Raw genomic sequence first — 26150 nt, forward strand, 5'->3', positions numbered from 1 at the left:
TGAGGCTTTGGATGGGCAGAGAAGTAAGTGGTGTTGGGTCATAGTCTTTTCTTCTATTCGGTGTTCCTTTCTAAAGAATAATACCGAATGAATTTTACTCATAAATATCAAAATATAGACAAATGTTAAAATTAAAATAACTGGAAAGTGTTTTTTAAAGGTTTTGTTGATACATGCAGTAGTTTGCGCAATATCCATCTGTAATAAGATAGTTTTTACATCAAAATTGTTTGACTTTGAATAAAACAGGTGGTAAACAGTTTTAGGTTTGAAAAATTTACCATATAGCCGGTGAAGTTCAGGGGAAAAGGGATCGCCCATGCACTAAGGCAACACCATAGCAGTTGAATAAATGCTATTTATTTCTGGATCACACTCAAATATGCTTTGTATTCAGCAAGTATAACAACAACTTAAACACAGTCTTTCTTTAGAATAAAGTAACAGTAGCTTCAGGCATAACACAGTAAAGGAATTGGTTTTCCCACTCAGTGTTTCAGCTCACCTAGAGTAGCCAGCTTTTTGATCCTCCAACAGGAGTGAGGTTTTCACACTCTTTTTCAGTGCAGTCCTCACATGCACATACCAACCCCCATACTGAACTCCCAGGGCTCTCTTATTTGCTGCACTGCTGCAGTAATTAGCCCTGTTGTGCACCTTAAATGTACCTGAATAAAGGGGAAATATACCTGTCATCCAGGACCCACCTGGAGTCCTGTACAAGACCAATTTGCATATATGGGTCTATGAGTTTTATTAAGCTTAAACATTGGTATAATGCTATATTTTTACCTTTTGAGCTTTTGATTTGGTCCATGTTTAATCTACAATATATGAAATAATCAGTTGTGTTATTTGTCAAAAGAATTTACATAGCAGTAAGTGGCATTGGCTTTGTAAAGGAAAGGCAGCAGAAAGATGGGACACTCTGCTAAAGTAAATTTACTTCCAAAATATAATGTATTTTTTTCCATCTTTTTTTTTATTTGCTCCTATTGTGTAAATCAGTGTTCCCCAACCAGTGGCTCGTGAGCAACATGTTGCTCCCCAAACCTTGGATGTTGCTCCCAGTGGCCTCAAAGCAGGTGCTCATTTTTGAATTTCTGGTAAGAAGGCAATTTTGGCTGCATAAAAACAAGGTATAAAGCCAAACAGAGCCTTCTGTAGGCGGCCAGTCCACATAGAGGCTATTAAGTAGCCAATTATAGCTCTTGCTACCCCCAGGAACCTTCTTCATGCTTGTGTTGCTTCCATTTACTTGTGGCTCATGGGAATAAAAGGTTGGGGATCCCTGGTGTAAATGTTACACATGTTATTTAATGAATGCAATGGAGCATTTAAGGCTGATGCCACATGTGGCATTTTTCCACTGCGTATTTTCTCAGCCTAAAAACACCGCACAAGCCACACAGCCCCTGACTATGGCGTTTTTCAGCCTAGTACTGTGGTGACGTAGCAAATCCCATTTCCATGGCGCTAATAGTATGTATGTATATGTATGTATATCTTTATTTATAAAGTGCTACTTATGTACGCAGTGCTGTACAGTAGAAAACATTAATACAAACAGGGTGTTAATAAGATAATAGATAAATACAAAGTATAATAATAAATACAGATAAATACAGTTAAGAGTCGAGGACACAAGAGGAGGGAGGTCCCTGCCCCGTAGAGCTTACAATCTATATGGGAGGGGTTACTAACAGACACAAATAGGCAAATATAAGTGCTGTAGGTCACAGTGGGTGACACTACAATATAAGTGCCAGTTCCCAGATCAGGTGCTGGGCGAGTGCTCCAAAAGGTAGTCTTTAACCTTAGTTTTAATGTGTGAAATAGTAAAAAACGCTGCGTATTTCTGCTAGGTCTGGCAGCTGCCTTTGTGTATACATAGGAATAGCTTGCTGTGCAAATACTGGCGTATTTCGGCAAACGCTTGAAAAATCTGTGGTAAGGCGTTTTCTAGCGTATTTACGCATTGTGTGGTTTGCTTCGAGTCTTTTCAAGTTATTTCTATGGATGATGATATCGTGTGTTTTTCAGTCGCAGAGAGAATTAGAAAATACGCAGCGTAAAAATGCCACGTGTGGCATCAGCCTAATATAGGCAGCCATTAGAACTGCGCTATTCTGTGTAGTCCCACAAAATGCATTTTCCCAGGATGCTAAAAGTCTGCCTTTCTCACAGACAGTAAGTGCTCTGACCCGTGTAGTTTAGAGTGACATGAGACTGCATGTTTTTTAGCCAACTAATAACTATGAAAACATGTGTCTTGTCACCTGTATGAACATTTTGTTCTTGACTGGATTTCTCCAGTTCAGAATATATATTGTATCTTTCGTGCTGTGTACATGTGTATTTTAAATTCCTCCTTTGACCTCCTGTTTTTTGCTCAAGCTTTTCTTGTATTTCCACATATCTGAGATTGCTAAATCCTGTAATCAATTTTGTTACAGCGAGCTACATTTTTTCCATGATGCCATTGCTATTTCTGCTTGTTCTTAAGACACGAGGAGATAACATTTCCTGTAAAAAAAACACATATTATTTTTTAATATTTACACTAGAGATAATAATGACATAAAAATACTAACGGTAATGGAATTTTTTTTACTAACTCTTCCCCCAGTTAGTATGTGTCAAAACTGCTGTACTTACTTACACTATACAGTGCCAGATTATTCAGTGCTGCTGTAGGCATGGCCCCTTACTCATCTCACCACTGTACTTTTTAAATTATAATGTGTATATAGAGTTTGTCTGTAAATATATTTTCCCCAAAGTGTTTCACACTTTCTGCAATATCCTTCGCCTCTACATCTCTAACTTGGGACCTGAGCCCTTAGCTATGTACAAGCAGGTAAAGAAACCATAGGGTTGATACACTAAGGGGCACATTTACTTACTCACGAACGGGCCGAATGCGTCCGATTGCGTTTTTTTCATAATGATCGGTATTTGGCGATTTTTCGAAAAATTGTCGCAACTTTTTCGTTGCCATTCCAAATGTTGCACAAAATCTGGCGATTTTTTCATAGCGTTACTACTTGCGCGAAAAGTCGAGACTTTTTCGTAGCCTTCGTGCCGAGTACGAAAGATTCGGATTCATTCAAGCTTCAGTATGGTGACTTTTCTTGGGCCAGGTTGGAGCTGCAGGGTGCCATTGAGTCCTATGGGAGGCTTCCAAAATCATGCTAAGTCTGAAAGTTTCACCCACTGCTTACGAGCGCTCAATACGAAAAAGTTGCGACAAGATACGAGCGCATCGTAATGGCTACGAAAAACTCGAGTTTTTTCGTGCAAATCGTATTGGTAACGAAAAAGTCCCGACAATTTCTGAAAAGTCGTAAAGGCGCCGAAAAAGTCGCAAAATGTTCGTTTTCCAATCGGAATTTTTCCAATTCGGATTCGTGGGTCAGTAAATGTGCCCCTAAAGGTCGATAAGTGTTATCGCATGCTTTTTTGCCTTAAAATTGACGCAAAAAAAAGCGTGATTCGCTAAAGTATTATCGCATGCGTTAAGTCGCATATTGCGTGCATTAAATAGCACGCAACCGAATGCGTTAATTTTATCGCATTGCATTAATTCTCGCGCAGAAATAATACAAACGCGTGATTCACAAACACTTAGACGCTCTAAATATCGCATTAGTCTATGCGAAAATTAACACCTACTTGGGGCAGGCGGTAATTATAGAAAAGTACAGTTCATGAGCTTTTGGCAACACAATATGGACTTTGCAGTGTGATTTATTCAAGTATGTGTTGGCCCTAGAGTGATGCAGCCTCCAGTTTGCAGGGAAATGGTCATTTTCAGAAAAGTAGTTTTACGAACGTAATGGTGTGTATGGCTAATATGGCGTGTGCGCGATAAGTAGTGCACGTGTGTTAATTAGCGCGCGCGACAAGTAGTGCGCTGCGTTAATTAGCGCGCGTTGCGTCAAATACCGCACGAAAATAGTCCTCACGACTTAAATAACGGAAACAGCATCGCGTCTAAATTAGCGCAAATATCCTTTTAGTGAATCATACATTAAGACGCGAAAAATAAGATGCAATAACATTTTTAACGCGTGCCATAAATAGCGCTCGTTTTATCACACTTTAGTGAATCAACCCTCATGTGTGTCAGTCTGTTTACACACACAATGCCTTAACCTTCATTTTAGTATTGTGCAATGACAGCAATACTAGGTTATATCTAACACATATCAACCTTTATCTACAGGAACAACAAATTATGGCTTCTCATATATATAAATATGAGAAGCCAGACTTTGTTGTTCGTGTTTAAGTTTAAGGGTACTGGCACACAGGGAGATTAGTTGCCCGTGATAATCTCCCCAAAATGCTTTTCCACCAGCAATAATGTAAATCACATATGGAACAGCATACATGATGCTTTACTTTTCCAAAGTCACCCAAAGTTGCTTCAGGAGGCAACTTTGGGCAACTTCAGAAAAGTGAAGAACTGTATATGCTTTCCCACCAGCAATCTACATTATTGCCGATGGTAAAGTAATTCAGGGAGATTAGTCACCTGCAGTAGTGAAGATTTATTGTGGGCAACTAATCTCCCTGTGTGCCAAAACCCGTAGGTTTATCAGAAAAAATGGGAGTAAATGAATTAAAGCTCTTGTCTAGCATTTTTGTAATGATGTTACAACAATGTTAATTTTGGTAAATCCGCCCCTACTGCATCAGATGGATCATCCCCTCATGATTACATTACACTGGAATTGTGTATGTGAGGGCTGGGGTTAAGCATTGTGGGTAAAAAAACATGGTGACTGCATCTGAAAGTGCACTTGCACACTATATATTGTATAGTGATTGCTGTGAGAAAGTCTACAAATTCTAACCCCCTGCACAGACAGCATGGAGTGCAAGTGCTTATACAAATACAGAATACAGCTTCATTTTTGCTACCCATAAACAACTTTTTCATCTCTCGGTGTAAACTTCATCTCCAAGGCAGATTATTAGTATGCATGGAAGCAGAGCTTTGTACTGGAGGATTTATAATATTAGTTTAGGGAATACATAATAAAAGATGGGGTACTCTAACTTGAATAGCCTACATGGCTATTAAAATTAAGCAACTTGAAAAAATAAAGTAATGTTGCTTACATTGTCCTTAAAAGATCTGTTTTTCAAACTGAAGTTAATTCGAATGGTTGCCAGGTAATACGGGGCATCCAACAGGAGGCTGTAGGTTCCCAACCAGGGCTATAAAAAGGTTTCTGCCTCCCTTAATTGTTCTCATTATTACTGACAGATCTCAGCACCTTGTGTTGCAATAATTACCTGAAGAACAGCTGTTGTAAGAAATTGAATTCCTATATTTTTGTGAATCCTTCAGAGAAATCACCTGCAGAGAATGATTGGATCCAGCTTCATTCTGCACAGCATTGAGCTAAAGGGCTGCGTAGAACAGGGGATATGTTCTCCCTCCTACAGTATTTGTGAACAAGTGTAGCTGGCACTGCTAAATACATTGATTTGCGTCCAAGATAGGAAATCTGTGGTAGGGAAATAATATATCTGACCAACGGAAACATTTTTATTTTTATGTTTTTGGCTCAGTGTTGATTTGTCTACTGTAATAGCACTGTACGCTCATTTCAGCTTTAGCCTTAAATTCTTTTTCAAGGCATCATATCAGAAATCACTTCTATGTCCCATATTAAAACACCTGGCCTGAAGTCTATATAATCATAGATAGCGTTGCCACCTTCTTTCAAGGGTCTGGATATTGAGGGCGCGATGGCAGAGCTTGAGGCAATGATGTTTATTGGGTGTGTTGGGGACATAAGTGTGCAGGGCTATGATGTGGCAGGCAGGGATTAGATTCATTCTCTAGTCATGCTGGCAGAGTTTGTCCAGGTTTCAGAACCTGCATGGGCAATTTTGAACTGGACAGCATATGTAAAAATCTGTAGCAGTGTTGTACCATGTTAGCCATAAATCAAAACCAGAATATATAGAGTAGGTAATAACTTTTATTGGCTAACTAAATAGATTATAATATGCAAGCTTTTGGGACTACTTAGGTCGCTGCTTCAGGCATGGCATATACAGAAACAGTCTCTGTGTATACAGGCCTGGATTTGTGGTGAGGCCCAGGCTTAGGGTGGCACAACTTTAGGGGTGGCATGCCGCCCAGCCGCGCCCTGTCCCCATTGCTCCGTAGGTGCGTCAAATCAACATACATGCACGACCCAGAGGGGGGAGGGGCGGGTTAATGAGGGTGGCCTCTGGGCACCTTCATTACAAATCCGGTGCTGTGTATATTATGCCTGAAGGAAGAAGGGGTAGTCCTGAAAGCTTGCATTTTATAATCTACTTAGTTATCCAATAAAAGGTATAGATACCTTTTAATTGGTAATTTATTTATTTTTTGAGTAAAAAATGGCAGGTCCAGTTAAAAACTGGACAGGAGGCAAACCTATTTACAGATCTTTTTTAAAAATCATTGTAAACAGTTGAAGTAAAGTATATAATTGTTCCTTTTTCTCTGAGAGCTAGCTGATTCTAAATGATATTAGTACGTAGTAGAGCTAGAATGGAAAGAAAAACATGTTGCAGGGCTCAGAATTTTGTGGTTTGGTCACCTTAAACTCTAATCTAAATATCTTTGTTTTCCTGAATTCTGCAAATCCAGATTATGGAACCTTGTTTTCATGGCCATTATATTTAAAGACTTAAACCAGTATGTGTGTGTGGGAGCATTTCTTTCAATAAAATTGAATCATCAAGGCTACAATAAATATTTGTGCCATGTGGTTGATGTGCTGAAAATTAAATGAATTGCCTCCATTCGGGATGTGAATACAGTAAGTGTAAATCAATAGTTATTTGATAAAATAAATGTCATATGGTTTCTTTTGTTTGAAACACAATCTCCCAGTTGTTTTTTTGCACCGAACAAAGCTATAAGGCATCAAATTGTACATTTCAGTGGAGGATTCTGGGATATGCAGTTAAATTCGTAACCTAATTCACCGATTATTATATTAATATTCATTATTATAATTAGCAGCAGCAATTATGTGGTGAACTAGTTCCCAATGGGAGCTAAAAGAGGATGCTGTTCAAGTGTAAAAGATTTGGGCAAGGGAATATTTAATTTAACAATATAATGTATTATTTTTTTTTTATTGGACATCTTACACATACAAATCTTCATACATGTTGCTGTCTGTTTTTGGTTTCCATTCTGCTATATGTCATAAAAACAGGCAGGGCCGCCATCAGGGGGGACAATTGTCCCGGGCATGGGCGTTTTTAACTTTAAAGGGGGCCAGGCCGTGCTAGAGTTTCTTTAGCTCGGACCCCCTTTACTGACGTCACACGCATGGGACGCAACCTTATAAAAGCGCAGAAGTAGCGGGGAGCCACAGCACTTAGCGGAAGACACCACCGGAGCGGAAGGAAGCAGGAGGCCACTGGGGGTAGGGAAGGGAGGAGCTGGAGGATGCTTGGGGGCTCTGAAGGATGCTTGGGAGGGGCCCTGGGGAAGCAGGAGGATGCTGGGGGTGCCCTGGGGGAAGCAGGAGGATGCTTGGGGGTGGCCCTGGGGGAAGCAGGGGGAGAGCTGGAGGATGCTTGGGGGGGGGGGCTGGAGGAAACAGCAGGATGCTGGGGGTGGGCCTGGGGGGAGCTGGAGGATGCTGGGGGTGCCCTGGGGGGGAGCTGGAGGATGCTTGGGGGGGCCCTAGAGGAAGCAGCAGGATGCTGGGGGGGGGCAGGAGGATGCTTGGGGGCTGGGGGGAGCCAGAGGATGCTGGGGGTGCCCTGGGGGAAGCAGGAGGATGCTGAGGGGGGCACTGGAGGAAGCAGCAGGATGCTGGGGGGGCCTGGGGGGAGCCGGAGGATGCTGGGGGGGAGGCGGAGCATGCTTGGGTGGCTCGGGAAGAAACAGAAGGATGCTGGGGGGGAGCAGGAGGATGCTGGGGGGGGGAGCTGAAGGATGCGGAAGGAAGCAGTGGGGAGCGGGCCATAGTATGAGTAATTTGGGGGAGGACCACCAATGTTTTAGGGGGCCCTGTGCTGGCTAGCAATGTTTTAGGGGGTACCTGCCCTGGCACCAATGCAAAACATAACCCCTGGCCACCAATGTTTTATGGGGGCCCTGGCTACCAAAGTTTTAGGGGGCCCTGGCTGCCAAAGTTTTAGGGGGCCTTGGCTACCAAAGTCTGTATGTCCTTTGTTTTGATGGGAGGGGCCATTGGGGGTGTGGGAGGAGGAGGGCCCAGAAAATTTTGTTGTGAGGGGCCCCGTGATTTCTGATGGCGGCCCTGCAAACAGGTTAGGTAGGTAACCAAGTAATATGTGGATTTTCCATGTTTTAGTTTATGGTTTTGTCTAAATCCATCTCCCATAAAGTCCAATTTTTTTTTCCTGTTTTATTTAAATGATTTCCTTTTTCTTTTTAATAATAAAACAGTACCTTGTACTTGATGACTAAGCTGCATGAATCCATATTGGTGGTGAAACAATCCTATTGGCATTATCCAAAATGCTTGGAACCTGAGGTTTTCTGGATAATGGGTTATTATCATGATACTGGATTGATGGAAAAATATGACAGTATATCATTTTAATAGATGAACAGAAAACATTTTAAAAAATAGCATGAAGAAGTTATGACCAAAGAACTTCTTAGTACTGTTCTCTGTGATTTGATCATAAAATACCCATTTTGCGTTAGGTCTTTGCCATTTTGCTTTTACCTTTCATGTGGATGTACATTTCTGTGTTCTCTCTTTTCTCCCTCTCTCTCTATTTTAAGCTGTTTTCCTTTGCTCTCTGATCCTTTGACATTTTTCCCAATCATGCCTATGCTTTCCAATTTGTATCGCATTGTTATTCAGCTACAAAACTCTGGTTATCTTTATCACCCTCTGTGTTACTTTTGCTTCCTGTCATGTTCTTCAGCCAGATTTCCTCTTCCTGCCTTGTTTCTTGTGTTTACTCCCCCTGCCTTATACATTTTACCCAATCCTCATATGTTTTCCTGTTTTTTTAATTTTTTTTTAGTTGAAGTACAGCTGTTGGTCAGTTGACCTCCTACAATAACACAAATATTTGTTGTCATTGCCTGCAATACATGTGCATGATTGCATATGACATTCTAGAACCCCAGAATATAAATTCTGCAGCTTTGGTACTAAGGTTTATGGGTGTCAGGACTGCAGAAATCAAAGTCTATAGCAGTAAAGAGGTTTAAGACCTCTTAAAGCAACGAGGAACAACGCACAATAGTCTTGACAGAGGAAGTTAAAGAGATAAGTTGAGTTCACCTTTAAATAAACTTTATGTAGAATGTAGACAGTGATTTGCAAATGGTAGTTTCATTATTTACCTTTTTGTTCAGCAGCAGCACTTCAGTTTGAAATTTCAGCAACTCTCTGGTTACTAGGGTCCAGTTAACTTTGGTAACCAGGCAGTGCTTTGAATTAGAGATTGAAATATGAATAGCAGAAACTGTTTTTAAACCATTTAACACTGAAAGCTGAATAGAGGCATAAGAATAATGTTAATAAGAAACATGCTTTTTTTCAAAACATATAGAATAATAGTTCAGTAGTTAATAGTACACAATGGTGAATGCCCTGTATTATAGTGTGTGGCAAAACAGGCAAAACTGCCCATACCTCCCATTCTGTTTAAGTGCAATGGCAAGTGGGGTACTTTGTCAGCCACAAGAACCCATCCTTCCAGTGGGCCTTATCCGCAATTGCCCTAATGGCCATAGCACATGGTGTTGGGGGGCTTTGACCTAGCTGCATGGGCATCCTTACTCTGATAATGCTGCCTTCAACTTGTGCATAATACACACATGCTTTTTTAGTGCATCATGCTCAATTGTGGTGAATGCAACTTAGTGCAAGGCTTGAATGACCCCTATAGTGAGCATGTCAGCATCATTTATTTCCTGGGTCTCTCAGAAATGTGTGCAAATATTGCAACAATTTAGGAATACTTTGAGGATTTAATGATCTATAGTACATAACATTAAAAGATTCAGATAGTCCAGAGAAATTTCTGTACACAAAGGAAAAGGCTGAAAGCCAATATTGGATGATCATAATCTTTGGGCTCCCAGACAGCACTGCATTAGAAACAGACACAATTCTATAGTGTAAACCACTGCATGGGCTCAGGAATACTTTGAAATAAGTGATTCTGCACCCTCTGAACCAAGCCTATTTATATTGTTGACTACATTTTTATATGGAGATAAACTTAAACTTATTGTATTACATTATAGCATTTTATGTGTAACTTAAGGAGTATCCTTGCAAGGCTTTTTTTGCATAAACATCTATTGCTGAACTGTATTATATATATTATTATTATGTATGCAAAACATTCAACCGCTGTGCTTGCCAGCCTGCTGACAATTGAGCTCTTAGTAACTGCTTAGAACCAATTTTGGTGCCTTACATTGAGAAACAATGGCTAATTAGTATCACAGGGTGACTAAGCTAGCTGAATAAGCATCACACATGCACAAAAACAAGTACAGAAATAAGGCTACAGCAATTCTATTTGTGATTCTTAAACTGTGTCATCTTGAACGATAGCTGCTCCTATAAGAATACATCTTAGCGTTATCCCAAAGACTAAGAGCAATGTTCATAACGTAGAGATACTCTTCATAATGAAGAGATACTCTAAATAAATTATGGCAATATCCCCATTATCTTGAACTCCAAGGGAGTATAAAGTTTGTGGTAACAGTCTGAGCATTATAATGTAACTGAGGGAGCTTTAACTCATCTGTTTTTTCTGACATAAGCATAAAATTGATTATATATGGATTATCCCAGTTCTTGGGACATTACTCTGGCTGCTTAAATTGAAGGTACATTATCTCATTATATACAATATTTTAATCTGGGCTGAAAAGTTATTGTTTTTTGAAATGCTCATTTTGAATTTGATACCAGCAACATGATTCAAAAAAGTCGGGACAGGGGTAACAAAAGGCTGGAAAAGATGTGTTTTGCTTGTGGATTCCAGAGAGGCTGGGTCTCTCAGAAATGTGTGCAAATATTGCAACAATTCAGGAATACCCTTCCTCAGTATCAAATTGCAAAGAATTTGCGGATTTCATGATCTATAGTACATAACATTAAAAGATTCAGGAGAAATTTCTGCACGCAAAGGAAAAGGCCGAAAGCCAATATTGGATGATCATAATCTTTGGGCTCCCAGACAGCACTGCATTAGAAACAGACACAATTCTGTAGTGTAAACTACTGCATGGGCTCAGGAATACTTTGCAAAACATTGTCTATGAACATAGTTTGTCTCTGCATTTACAAATGCAAGTTGAAATTGAAAAGAAGAACCTATATATAAACACGATCCAGAAACCCAGCAGGCTTCTCTAGGCCCAAGCTCAGTTAAGATGGACTGGGGAGAAGTGGAAAACTGTCCTGTGGTCTGTCAAAATTTTAAATTCCTTTTGGAAATAATGGACTCTGTGTCCTCCAGGCTAAAGAGAAGAAGGACCATTGGTGCGGTGCATTCGTTCACATGGCTATACCATACAGAATATACAAGTTTTGGAGCAACATATGCTGCCATCCAGACAACACCTTATACAGGAAAGGCCTTGCTTATTTCAGCAAAACAATGTCAAACCACATTCGGTACATATTACAACAGCATGGCTTCATAGTAAGAGAGTCCGGGTGCTGAAATGCACTTCAGACCTGTCACCCAGTGAAAACATTTGGTGCATTATGAAATGATAAATACAACAAAGGGGACCCTAAACTGTTGAACAGCTAAAATTCTGTATCCAACAGTTACAGAGTGTTGTTAAAGTGGTGATGCAATGCAGTGGGAAAACATGTTGTCTTTGTACAATTTGCAGCTAAATATAGGGTGAAATGATTGCAAATAATCCAATTCTCTTTTTATTTATATTTTACCCAGTGCTCCAATTTTTTGGAAAATAGGTTTGTAAATTGTGTACACTTGATAATGCCTTCTCTACTAGTGCAGCTACAGCCTAGTATATTCATGGTAGAAAATGGCCAGAAAGGGTATTGTAATGTCAAGTGGAAAGTGCAAATTGTGCTCATTTTGAAATTGAGTGCAAATATAACTTCTAGGTTATAATTATACCAAATAGATGAACATCGTTCTGCTACATTTAGAGTGGAGTCATTTTTACAAGCTATATTATGTATATATCTTTATTTTACTTTATTAATTCTGTGCCAATTAGAACAAGTATTAGAACTTGTTGATGCACATTTTAACAGTTGGGTAATGCAGGGGTGTTTCAGCTGCTGCTGCTGCTACCGCCCTGAGGAGGCCAGAGTGATGCCATCCCCCCGCAGTCCACCCATGAACCTCAAGATTTACACTGATATTTAGGCATTTGCATTTTCTCATTATGAAAAACCTTGATATTTGTTGCAGCAACAATAAGACTTGTGATTGTAGGGTATGTGGAAAAGATATTTTTATTTGTAAAATATGGAGGCATCATTTAATAATCTGTTGGAATGCAAGGAATACAGTCTAAGATGTATCTTGTGCTCAGCTCATTTAATACCCTGGGATGAATCCCATCCGGTCCTGGACCTTTGTTTACCTTTACATGTTCAAGTCTCTTTTGAATTTCCTCCCGAGTGACCCATGCGTCAGTAGCTAAATTACTAGATCTGGGCATATTAAAAGGGAAGCCTTCATTATCTGGCTCCTCAGATGTATAGACAGATGAAAAATAAGAGTTCAAAATTTCTGCTTTTTCCCCGTTCTCATCAACCAACTTACCCCCCCACCCCCCCCCCGTGATAATAAGGTTCCCATCCCTTCTTGCTTCATTTTTTTACTATTCACATAATTAAAAAATAATTTTGGATTCTTTTTACTCCTAGCTGCAATATCCCTTTCCATCTCTATTTTAGCTTGCCTGATAGCTTTTTTGCATGCTTTATTTGCTTCCCTGTACCTGATGAAAGTTTCCACTGTCCCAGCTAACATGAATGCTTTAAAAGCACGCTTTTTCTTACCAACCTCGACACTAACACTTTTATTCAGCCATAAAGGTTTTGCTTTGCGATGCCTCTCCTTGCTTACAAGGGGAATATACTGTTGTGTATACCTGCAACGCAATATTTTAAAGATGTTCCACTTTCCTTCTGTATCTAACCCTATAAAAAGCCTTTCCCAGTTGACACATTGCAGAGATGCCCTTATACTGGCAAAGTCTGCACGTCTAAAATCAAGCGTTTTAGTTACTCCCTTATAGAGCTGTCTCTGCAGCATTATCTCAAAGGAGACCATGTTGTGATCACTGTTCCCCAAATGCTCACCCACACAAATTTTAGAGATGAGTGCAGTGTTATAAGATATCACTAGGTCCAAAATAGAGACATTCCTAGTAGGTTTTTAAACCGCCTGAAATAAAAAGTTGTCATTTAGCATATTTACAAACCTACTAGCTTTTTCTGACTTAGCCATGCCATTACTCCAGTCAATGTCTGGATAATTAAAGTCCCCCATAATAACAACTTGACCCAGTTGTGAAGCCTCCTCCATTTGCAAAAGTAGCTGGGACTCATCCCCCTCATCTATACGGGGTGGTTTATAGCATACACCAATGATCATTTTCTTTGTGACCTTCAGCCCTACTGAAATTTATACCCAAAGAGATTCAACATTTTCATTGGTAATGTCTTTATTACATGGCTTTAAATCTGACTTTACATAAAGACAAACCCCTCCACCCTTTTTAATCTCTCTGTCCCTCCTAAAAAGTGTATAACCATTTAAATTTACGGCCCAGTCACATTTTTCATCCCACCAGGTCTCAGTGATACCAATTAAATCATAATTTTCAATACATGCAATAGCCTGCAGCTCCCCTAATTTACCCGACAAGCTTAGCGCATTAGCCAGCACGCAGCGGAGATCATTACTTCTCCCTCTGATGTTTACGTTAGCTAACGGAGAGTTAGAGCTAAGGTGAAAATTAGTCTGTTTCCCTTGTAACAATGGAAGTTCCTTATCTGATAAACTATATGCCCCCCTCACTCCTCCCACACAACTCTTTGCTAGTCCCACTGCCCCATCTACACTAGCTTTCCCATAAAACTGTAGCTCACCCCCCCCCCTCGTCTAGTTTAAACACTCCTCCAGCCTCTTAACCATTCTCTCCCATATCACAGCGGACCCACTTCCATTGAGGTGCAATCCGTCACAGCTGTATAGATTGTACCCCAAAGAAAAGTCAGCCCAGTGCTCTAGGAACCCAAACCCTTCCTTCCTACACCAAGACTTCAGCCACGCATTTAGCTCCCTAAGCTCCCGCTGTCTCCCTAAACTTGCACGTGGCACCGGCAAAATTTACGAAAAAACAACATTGGAGGACCTTTCCTTAATCTTAGAGCCTAGATCCCTGAACTCACTCTTTAAGGTCCTCCACCTACCGTTCATTTTGTCGTTAGTACCAATATGTACCAAGACGGCCATGCCCAGCCCCTCCCAATAATTTGTCAACCCGATCAACCACATGCCGTACCCTGATCAACCACATGCCGAAGCTGGCAAGTTGTATCAAAGTCATCCCTGGTTTGTCCACTCCTACACTCCTACACTACTATCAAATTCATTAATAATTTTACTATTCCATTATACATAGGGACTACGTATTTCCTGCAAGTTTATGGGCCACCACTGGGATCACGGATCACCTGACTGTAACTGGGGATGGACCTGGTCATATAGCAAGAAAGGGAAAGACCTGCTGCAAAAATCCTACATTATTCTACATTAATAAACTGATACTTCATTTTGTCCTGTCTTTCCTACCATTGCTCCACACTACAGAGAATGCCTCAGGCTCTAAGCCTGGTAAAGAAATATACAGCTCCAAGGCATATGCATAAATGCAAACTAAAGGAGACCTGTCACCCAAACATAAAAAGCTGTATAATAAAAGTCATTTTTAGCTCAAACATGAAACCCAAATTTCATTTTTTATTAACACATTGATACCCATTATAAATGCATTCAAAAATCCCAGCTGTCAGTCATATATTGCCTACCCCACCTCTATGCCTGGCATAGAGGCAGACAATTACTTTCACTTTCCATTCAGCACTTCCTAGATGTCTACAGTGAGGACTTTCCCCCTTCCTCCTCACCATCTAATTGTGTAGCCAGTGCATGGGCATGTGCATCAGGTCTCCCATTCTGCTACATAAACAAGATTTTAATAACAGTGCCAACAAAATGGGACCTGTCTGCTTGCTGTGATTGTGAATTCTAAGGAAACAACTTTTATTCTATTTATATGATGTAAGTAAAGTTTTGGGCAGAGTGATTACGCTTACTTATTTCTGGAATTATTACTTCATCCTTATATTATTTTAGTCTGTTTAGAGGAGAAAGAATGGTAAAAACTAAGTAAGCTATATGAGAAAGGTCTATGTAAATACAGCCATAATCACTCACAGAAACGCTGCACTAAGTTCTCTATCAAAAGATTTGTTGTGTCTGTTTTCCTCTGCCAGAGACATGTAGCTCTCTCCTCTCTCCCCTCTCCTGCTCCCCTTCCCTCAAGAATGCTAAGAACTCACTCCCCCCCTTAGGAATGTGGATCTGAGACAATCAACAGGAAGCTGACTCATAGTCTTACTAACTGGGCATGTACACTGGTCTGGGTCTCAGTGCAGGAGTGAGGCATTATGGGAACTTTCTTTATACAGCTCAGTGTTTTTTCTTCCTGTCTGGCTTCTGATCATCTGAACGGGAGAAATATGGGGAGACTTAAGGGCACTATTGAGAGAACTGAAGGTATGCCTGCAGCTTGAGATTAACTCTTTATTAGCCTTTCCTTCTCCTTTAAAGCAGATAAAAGAAAGATGAAATATACCTTTCCTGAGTGGAGAGTCCATCCTACTGTGCTCCTAAATCTGTAAGCAAATGATTAATACAAACAATTGCAGGGGATATGGCAGCTTTTAATAACCCACATGCATATTCCTTTTTTCAAATAACTGTGGTTTCTAATATCAGCTTTTATGCATCCACCTCCAGCAGTGCACATTCCCTGGTGTATCTGTTCTTATAAGTCACAAACTCATTGATAATCTGTCCTTGTGAAGAATGAACATTGTTACCTGGTAGAAAGTTAAAAATAACTGTATCATGTGTGTCAGACCATTGTATACAAATTGGCCTTGAACATCATTTCTTTTGCTACCTGTTTAGTTTGGTGAATAATATTGCTGTAAATATGTTGAATTACATGTTTCACAGAGGTACAGGTGTCATGCGGAGATAGGAAACTATGGTTTCTTTATCATGGATTTGTCTTTCTTCCCATCACAAGCTTAGTGAGACCATCTGCTCTCTTCTTTTCTCCATTTATAACTATGAATGGAAGCTAAGATTTTGCTCCCTTACCCTAGTCATTACTGGTATCCCTCAACAGCAGCCCCTAGTGGTCATAAATAGGTGCTACTCTTGTTATGTATTGTGAGTCAAAGTAGTTTCTATTCCACATATGTGGATAATATGCAGAAAAGAACTGTTTGGTGCTTTTTGTTAATTATACCATAATATTTATTCTCTTAATTAAGAGAAGACAGCATGTACTTATAAATATGGGAGATTATTCTTTTTATGTGGGTTACTCTGGGAAATGCATTATTAACTGTTTTGCAAAACTGCATATGTTATATTAGCCAGCATTAAAGGTAAGGCCTGGTCTCATTAGTCCTGCATTTCCATGTTTGCGTGGCTGTGTTTTCTTGTATTATTTATTCATGAAAATGTATTCTTGGGAAAAACACAGCTGGATGTATAAATAAATCACTTGTCAGTAGTTTGTACCATTTTTATAAGACATTACCTATTTAATTTCATGAAGAATAACCAAACAGTTTCAGAGCTGTCCCATTTAGTATTCCGTTCCTTGGCACATGTATGTCAATAATTTAGAACCTTACTGTACATGGCCACTGGAATAAACAGAATATCACTTGTATCACCAAACAGTTTCAGAGCTGTCCCATTTAGTATTCCGTTCCTTGGCACATGTATGTCAATAATTTAGGACCTCACTATACATGGCCACTGGAATAAACAGAATATCACTTGTATCACCAAACAGTTTCAGAGCTGTCCCATTTAGTATTCCGTTCCTTGGCACATGTATGTCAATAATTTAGAACCTTACTGTACATGGCCACTGGAATAAACAGAATATCACTTGTATCACCAAACAGTTTCAGAGCTGTCCCATTTAGTATTCCGTTCCTTGGCACATGTATGTCAATAATTTAGGACCTCACTATACATGGCCACTGGAATAAACAGAATATCACTTGTATCACCAAACAGTTTCAGAGCTGTCCCATTTAGTATTCCGTTCCTTGGCACATGTATGTCAATAATTTAGAACCTTACTGTACATGGCCACTGGAATAAACAGAATATCACTTGTATCACCAAACAGTTTCAGAACTGTCCCATTTAGTATTCCGTTCCTTGGCACATGTATGTCAATAATTTAGAACCTCACTATACATGGCCACTGGAATAAACAGAATATCACTTCAGCGTGTACATGAACTTTAAAACAAATAGAGGTATAGGATCCATTTTCCTTAATGTTTGGGGCTTCGTGTTTTCTGAATAAGGGCTCATTCTGTAATTTGGATCTCCATACCTTAAAGGAAAACTATACCCCCAGAATGAATATTAACCAACTGATAGTTTATACTATGTTAAGTGACCTATTAAAGAATCTTGCCAAACTAAAATATATCTATCTATATCTTTCTATCTATCTATCTATATATATATATGGGTTTTACATATTTTTATAGAGACCTACCATGTTCAGGGGTATAGTTTTCTACTAAAAATCATTTACGTTTTAAATAAACCAAATAGGATTGTTTTGACACAGATAAGGATTCATGCAGCTTAGTCACCATTAAGGACAAGATACTGTTTTATTATTGCAGAGAAAAAGAGAAATCATGTTAACAAACCAGTATTTGCTTAATATTGCCCTTCCTGTAATTTGGAGCTTTCTGGATAACGTAATCCCAGATAGCGGATCCCATACCTGTAATAAAAATTCATACATTAGCCAACTAATGCAGTGATACAAAATATATGTGATCTTAAAAATATGCATATGATAAATAGTCAACAATTAATGGAAAGTGAGAAGACATGAAGGTTAGCTAATAAAACAGCAAATTCTAAATCAAGGAAATCAAATTGTTACATTCTGATAAATTACCTTTAAGTCAAAATAGGTGTTACTGGCTGCACAGAGGGGGAAAAAAGATTAACATGGCTATATTTCCAGGGTGTCTTGCCAAAGTATTAAGGCACTGTGTACCCTCTGCCATTAATTTATCCTCTCTCCCTCTGGCCTCTTATCCTCACCATCTGCACATCTACTTTCTCTTCACTCTCTAGCAGTATGATCTGGGCAGCACAATGGAAGCAATATATGGAAACAGGTGAAAATGTATAGTAGCCCATAGTAACGATCAGCATGAAGATTTTACTGCTTGAAAACAATAATTAGTTCCTCTGGTTTAGTAGAGCTGGGTGAATCTTTGCACCTGTTATTACATTGCATATTCTTTGAGCTAAATCACTGTTACTGAATGTCTGTCCCTGGCAAGTCTACATATAAGTTTAGTGATGTTTCTGTCTGCTTTCTACAATGTACTGAACATTATTGCAGGAGTATGTCTTTTCAGTAATATGTCCATTGAACAGTGTGGTTTGTCACCTCCAGCAATATGTCTATATATACTGTATACAGTATATATATATATATATATATATATATATCCAGCAATATATATAATATGTCTGTTGCTTCAGCATGCTTTCTGCCTTTCCACCTCCAGCAGTATGTTTGTCTCTTTACCACCTACCTGCCACCACCAGTAAGCAGTCTAATAGTATGTCCCTCCAACAGCATGTGTACTTTCAGTAGAAGTTTTTCACCTCCCTGACCCAATCTTATTAAAATTCTATTTAATGATTAAAAAAAGAGTAACGATAACAGGTAAGTATATGCACAAATATCACAACACAACAAGGGCTCTATATTAATCTCACTGGTGCAAGAGCGGTCACGAGTCCCTTTTTACCCATCCACTGGGCACTTGCACCAATTTACTGTGCTCTGCACCTTGCACCATATTGGAGCTGTTCTGTCATTAGTAAATGGAAACAACAACAAAAATAACTGTGTTTTCATTACTGGAATAAAAGCAAGGTTTCCCCATTCAGTGCATGAGGGAAACACACCATGTTCTGCAGTGTCATTTAAATTCATTACATGCTGGAATGGAAATGGTTATTGGTACTTGAAGATGAAACTGCTTTTCATGCTCCATATTTATGAATTCTCTATTTAATCTTTGCAGGTGCTGCACGTTCTGCCTATGAAGAGGGGAGCTACGCAGGATGCCGAGCGAGCGGAGATAATAATTAGATCTCTTACAGTGAAACATCTTCAAGTATCTGTTGAGTAGTTAGAACATATAAAGAACAGTTGGGACTGCACTGAACTGTTCCTTTCGATTTCCAAGAATCTTGCAGGGGTCGTTTGGCAGAGTTTACTGTAGATTCACATCCTGTCAGGACTGAAGCTTAAATCTGCCGCATGTAGCTGGAGATTCCAACTATTTTTAGAGAACCAAATGCTTGTAAAATATTAATCAGTAAGGGGATCTTTTGGAAGCTTTAGCTCGTGGCTACATCTACCACAATTCTTTTAGTCTAAATCGAACACAAATAATTGATGTCATTTGTGACAGCTTCCAAAACTTGAATTTTGCCCAGGTGTATATAGAAAAAAGGGACTTGCCCTTTAAATTGCATTCCAGCTAACAGAATTCTTTGTGATTAATCCGTTAGGATAAGCATCCTGGGTCACTCTGGCTGTAGTGTAACTGCTACCCCCCAGCATTCATGCGCTAGATGTGCTGGGTGGAGCTCTAGTTGCTCATCAGCTGTATTGACATTTGTTGCCTATTTCTTATTTAGCTTCTCTCTTGAGCTTTAATACTTGGCTCAGATTGTGCATTGCTTCTTAACTGCTTCAGAACAGAAACGCTATTTATTGCTAACCTAGAAAAAGGGAGGAAGCGTGCAGACCGAAAAATGTTCTCTGCAGTGTTTGGTAACTTTTTGGCTATTTCTATCTGAAATGAAGTTCCCCTGTATGCCTCCATTAACTGAGCTTAGCAAAGGATGCTGGTAGTTCTGCACCAAATATTGCCTATCACTGCCCTAGGAAATGCCATGTGACTTCCTTTATTTTCTACTAGTTAGTAAGACTAGCACTGTGATGTAATATCATGTAATATGTGTCTGCCCAACTTTTGGGTGAATTGAGTAAAATGGGGAGCTGGAGTAAATATGGTTCAAAGGGACTGGCCAACACAGATAAAAGAAAACACTTTCACAGTAATCAGTTAACTGGGTCTCTTTTTTTAAATATAGAGTAATCACTCCACCAAAATTACTCCACATCCCTTTTCTTCATACATGTAACCCTTTGTGTGCAGATATTTTATACTGATAAATTTCAGCTCCATTGTGTTTTTTTGTTACAAACAATATACACGAATACCATTTAAAAAATGAACCGAAAAAAGCCATTCAAAATATGTATATATTGTTTCAAAACACTTCGAAAAACAGACACATTGTAGAATTTATTTGAAGCAAGCGGTATGTTGTTTCTGTTAGATGCTTTGTTTTCACTTATGGCAAATTAAAGTTGTTGGGGAAAAGGATTGAGTGTTTTATAGTTGTATTACTCTGTATTTCTCTGGCCAGTTGCCTTTTTTCCATGGTGAAGGTAGCCATATCCTAGCTGACTTAGGTTAGCCCACCAATTCACTGTGGCCCAGAGGGAAAGATATTATTCAATGGCCATGTAGCATTGTTTTGGTCACTTAGGCCAATAGGCTAGGTGAGTGGATCTGACAGGAGGTGATGAAGCTCTTCTCTGATCTTCAGTGCATCATTACCTGCTGACAAAGGGGATCAGCTGATTATATTTTCAGTTTGGACAAATTGAATGTGTTCTGATAGCACTGTCAAAACTTCAAGGCATCATGTATGATATGGTCTAAAAGCCCAAATTTCCTAACCTATTCTGGACATGTTTGGCCAGCTTAAGGCAACAGAACAAGCCAAATACTGAAGATGTTTCATCGATGTTTGAAATAGTATTACTACTGAACAAAGCATCTCCCAGTAATAACAGACCCCTCATTTAATCAGCTGGAAGAGCTCTACAGTGTATCCATATTGGCTAAAAATGGTGATAACTACATGGGTTCCTTATTCCTAATTTAGGTCCCGAAGCATAAGGGCAAAAGGCCTAACAGATCTGTTGCCAGCTGCACTGGGTTGGATCATAAATATCTAAACACAGAGGCATTTCCAGGATGTGTGGGAGGAGATGAAATGACTTAAATTAGGTTTGCAAGTTAAAAAAAGATTGTGCTATAGAGAAGCAGTATTTTGCATTGTACCTGAAATATAAGAAATACAACAGCACATACAGCAATGATTCACTCCAAGAACAGAATAAAGCTTTGTTTTATTTACAGAAATATATGTCAGAAAATGTTTTTGTGTAGGCACATGGAACTTTACTTTTACTGCATATCTATGTTTTCATTTTAAATAAAAAAAAAATTGCTGTTGGATAAAAATACACACAGTGACGTACAATTTGGACTTTGTATTTTTATTCTCTAACAGTGTATCTCCTCAGGTTTGGGGGAGTGCAGAAGTCTGGACAATGAAGTGTTGCAAGCTGCCTCTTTCTGTATTACAGTAGTAACATGTTTAGTTAAATTAGGTCAGAGAAGTATAGCATGTGGCTCTACAGCTGTTGCTTAGCTACGGTTTGTCACTGGCACTTTGGGTATGCCAGGAATGGCCCAGGAACCACAAATTATACACAAGGTTTTGGGATAGTTGTAACCCTTTAAAATGATAAACAGCATTTGCTGCAAAGGAGCGGCTCAGGGACAAAGGTGGGATGCAGGGACCAAAGTTGCCAGGCGGACAGTCAGGCAGGGCACAGTTTATAATGGCAACATTAGGTAAACTAGAAAGGGAAGTTTGAGAACAAACTTCATGTTGGGTTGTAAAACATGAAGTCACTGAATGGGCTCTGCCCACTTTCTCTAACCTTGGACCACAGTTATACAGTAAAAACCACTGTGCAAAGTTTGGGGACCCTGGTTTTAATAGTGTCTGAATGGCAGCAACTTAAATTTCCCCACTGAAAGTCAACGACATCTGATTGGCGGTTGGTGGCTCCACCCCCTTTTTCTAACCTGGAACTGCAGTTACCTAGTGACTAACTCTGCGAAGTTTAGGGACCCTAGGATTAATAGTTAAAGAACGGCAGCAATTAAAATTTAAACCAATAAAAGTCAATAGGTGAATTGTGATTGGTGGTTTCGCCCACTTTTTCTAACCTTGAGTCGAAGTCACCCAGTGACAAACAGTGGGCACCCTGGCATAAATAGTTTGAGAATGACAGCATTTTAAATTTAAACCAATAGAATTCAATGGATGAAATCTGATTGGCTGTTAGTGGCCCAACCTACTTTTCCTATTTTTGAACTGTAGTCCCCCAGTGACCAACTTTTGCAAATTTTGGGGACTCAGGCATTGTGAGGCTGACAGCATTTTACACTTCACCATTGAAAGTAAATAGGTGAAATGTTATTGGCTGTTGGTGGCTCCGCCTACTTTTTTCTAACTTTGAACGGCAAATACCCAGTGACTAACTCTGGAAACTTTAACAACCCTGGAATTAATATTTAAATAATGGCATCAGTTTATATATAAACCAATGAAATCTAATGGGTGGAAATGGATTGGCTGTTGGTGGTTCCTCCCACTTGTTTGGGAACCCTGACATAAATAGTGTGAGCAAAGCAACATTTTAAATATAAACCAAAAAAAATTCAATAGGTGAAGTCTGATTGGCTGTTGGTGGCTCCACCCACTTTTTAAAACCTAAAAATGCAGTTCCCTAGTGACCCTGGTGTTAATACTGTGAGAATGGCAGCAGGTTGAATTTCCCATTGAAAATCAATAGGTAAAATCTGATTGGCTGTTTTTGGCTCCACCCACTTTTTCTAACTCTGAACTGCAGTTACCAGGTGACTAGCTCTGCAAAGTTTGGAGACCTTAGTATTAATATTTAAAGAATGGCCGCAGTTTAAATTTAAACATATGAAGTCTATAGGTGATATCTAATTGGTTGTTGTTGGCCCCACCCACTTTTCTAAACTTGGAACATAGTCACCTAGTGACAAACTGTGCAAAGTTTGGGGACCCTGAAATTAAACATGTGAGAATGGCAGCAGTTAAAATTTTCCCACTGAAAACAATGAAAGAAATGTGATTGGCTTTTTGCGGCCCCGCCCACTTTTTCTAACCTTGAGTACAAAGTCACGCAGTGACTGACCATGCAAAGTTTGCGAACTCTGGCATCAAACCAATAAAATTCAATAGGTGAAGTCTGATTGGCTGTTGGTGGCCCCGCCCACTTTTTCAAAACTAAAATTGTAGTCCTCTAGTGACCAACTGTAAAAAGTTTGGGGACCCTGGTGTTAATACTGTGAGACTGGCAGCAGGTTGAATTTCCCCATTAAGATTCAATAGGTAAAATCTGATTGGCTGTTGGTGGCTCCACCCACTTACAAAAATACAAAAAACCTTAAATGCGTAGTCACCCAGTGTCTGACTATGCAAAGTTTGGGAAGCCTGGCAACAAACCAATAAAAATCAATAGGTGAAATCTGATTGGTTGTTGGTGGCTCCGCCCACTTCAAAACTAAAATTGCAGTCCCCTAGTGACCAACTGTGAAAAGTTTGGGGACCCTGGTGTTATTACTGTGAGACTGGCAGCAGGTTGGATTTCTGCTAAGTCAATAGGTAAAATCTGATTGGCTGTTCACATCTCCGCCCACTTTTGGGCATCCAACAATCATATTTTCATTCAGGCTGAGCCCATGACTATGTGATTCAAGTTTGGGGAGTGTAGCCTCAAAGCTGTAAGTTTGGCAGCAGTTTCAATTTTCCCATAAAAGTCAATGGGTACAATATGATTGGCTGCTGTTGGCCCCTCCCACTTTGCGTTTTAAAAAAACAACAAAAAAAAAACCTGAATGCGTAGTCACCCAGTGAAAATCTGGCATCAAACCAATAAAAATCAATAGGTGAAATTTGATTGGCTGTTGGTGGCTCCGCCCACTTTTCAAAACTTAAACTGCAGTCCCCTAGTGACCAAGTGTAAAAAGTTTGGGGACCCCAGTGTTATTACTGTGAGAATGGCAGCAGGTTGAATTTCCGCCAAATCAATAGGTAAAATCTGATGGGCATCCAATAATCATCCTATTTTCATTCAGGCTGACCCCATGACTATGTGATTCAAGTTTGGGGAGTGTAGCCTCAAAGCTGTAAGATTGGCAGCAGTTTCAATTTCCCCATTAAAGTCAATGATTAAAATTTGATTGGCTGTTGTTGGCCCCTCCCACTTTGGGGTCATCCAACTAATGTTGCTGCTTCATTCGGGGTGACCCCATGATTATGTTATTCAAGTTTGGGGGGTGTAGCTTCAAAGCTGTAAGTGTGGTAGCAGTTTGAAAAACTTCCCTGTCAAAGTCAATGGAAAAATTGGGGGGTTCGGAGCGGCGCCACAAAAAGACGGGGGGCCGGATCGCTTAGAAAAGCACAAGCAACCTGTTCCGCTATAGGGCGAAGATGTGTGGGGAGTTTGGGTGTTGTACCCCTAAAACTGTAGGAGGAGTAGCGTTTAGAAAATGGGGGGCACTAAGAAGAAGAAGAAGAAGCGGAAGAAGCCAAAGTGGAAGAACAGTATGTTGGGGTTTTCAACCAAACATAATTATGAGCTACAAACAGAGAGAATAAGTATAGAGCAAATGGAGTGACCAGTAAAGTTTCTCTAGCATAGCTGTTAGGAAGAGAGGCAACATGCACATAATAATTGATAGGTTCATTTCCAGGCAATGATAGAAAAAGGGCATTTGAGTCTCAAAGGAATATTGATGTGTATACAGATCCCCTGGTTTACAGAAGAAAAAAAAAAGTTGGATATTCAGTAAAAATTGCAACATTTGTATGGGATCTAATGATCCATTGCAACCAGTCAGCAGGGAGCTATTACTGGTTACATTGAAAGTTAATATCTCACTGGTCACTATAGGGGTCAAATACTTACTGCAGATGCAAAGTAAACACAATGCAACATTCTTTCCCCAGAATTCCATCATTGTGGTCGCTAGGGGGAGTTGCAGTTGACACAATTGCACTTCTGCAAATTCCTGTAGTCCAGCATCAGTGTGAGTATGATGTGTGCACCCTATACTTATGGTGCAGGAGATGGTGGTACTCCAGGGTACCCCTGCGTCAGTAGGTGCAGTAATGCTTTATTTCACTCAGGAGGCCAGGGCCGGATTTCTTAACGTGGCGCTGAGCACAACTACACAGAAGTGCAAGGAGCACATGTACCTTTAATGAAAGGGATTTTTTGCACAACTGAATGTAGGGCCCACAACTACTTTGTAAATGAGTGTTTAATTACATTAAGACATAATACAGAAGATAGGTCATCGAAAAAGACTATCTGGTTGCTATGATGAGCACTGGAGGCAAAATAAAAAAGGCATTATCCACAAGGCAAACAGACAAAAAATAAAGACCTTTTGCCTTGTGTTTTAAGGGCAGCATCTAGCAGGAGATCATTCCCTTTGCTTTAGTACATACAAATGTCACTGTAATGACTTCTCAAGGGAATCTTTCAGCACATAACCTGAACAAATCACTGGCAGATTTCCCTTTAAGGAATACTGTCATGGGAAATCGTGGTTTTTCAAAATGCATCAGTTAATAGAGCTTCTCCTGCAGAATCCTGCATTGAAATCCATTTTTAAAGTACAAACAGATTATTTTGTATGTAATTTTGACATTTCACATGGGGCTAGCCATATTTTTCATTTCCCAGGGTGCCGCAACCATGTGACCTGTGCTCTGATAAACTTCAGTCACACTTTACTGCTGTGCTG

The 26150-nt window shown here is 39.7% G+C and overlaps 1 protein-coding gene across 4 annotated transcripts in view; it reads left to right on the plus strand.

The window, feature by feature from the left end:
• The window catches only part of LOC100498371 (protein LBH-like), a 40239-nt gene extending 18468 nt beyond the window's left edge, over window positions 1–21771 (plus strand). For all 4 annotated transcript variants that reach the window (XM_002937992.4, XM_031891399.1, XM_002937991.5 and 1 more), the window contains one exon: window positions 19446–21771. In XM_002937992.4, coding sequence (XP_002938038.1) covers window positions 19446–19513 — 68 coding nt within the window. In that variant the 3' untranslated portion in view covers window positions 19514–21771. The remainder of the gene's footprint in view (window positions 1–19445) is intronic.
• The last annotated feature ends 4379 nt before the right edge of the window (window positions 21772–26150 follow it).

This window comes from Xenopus tropicalis, chromosome 8, assembly GCF_000004195.4.
Source record: "Xenopus tropicalis strain Nigerian chromosome 8, UCB_Xtro_10.0, whole genome shotgun sequence".
In the NCBI taxonomy this organism is placed as follows: domain Eukaryota; kingdom Metazoa; phylum Chordata; class Amphibia; order Anura; family Pipidae; genus Xenopus; species Xenopus tropicalis.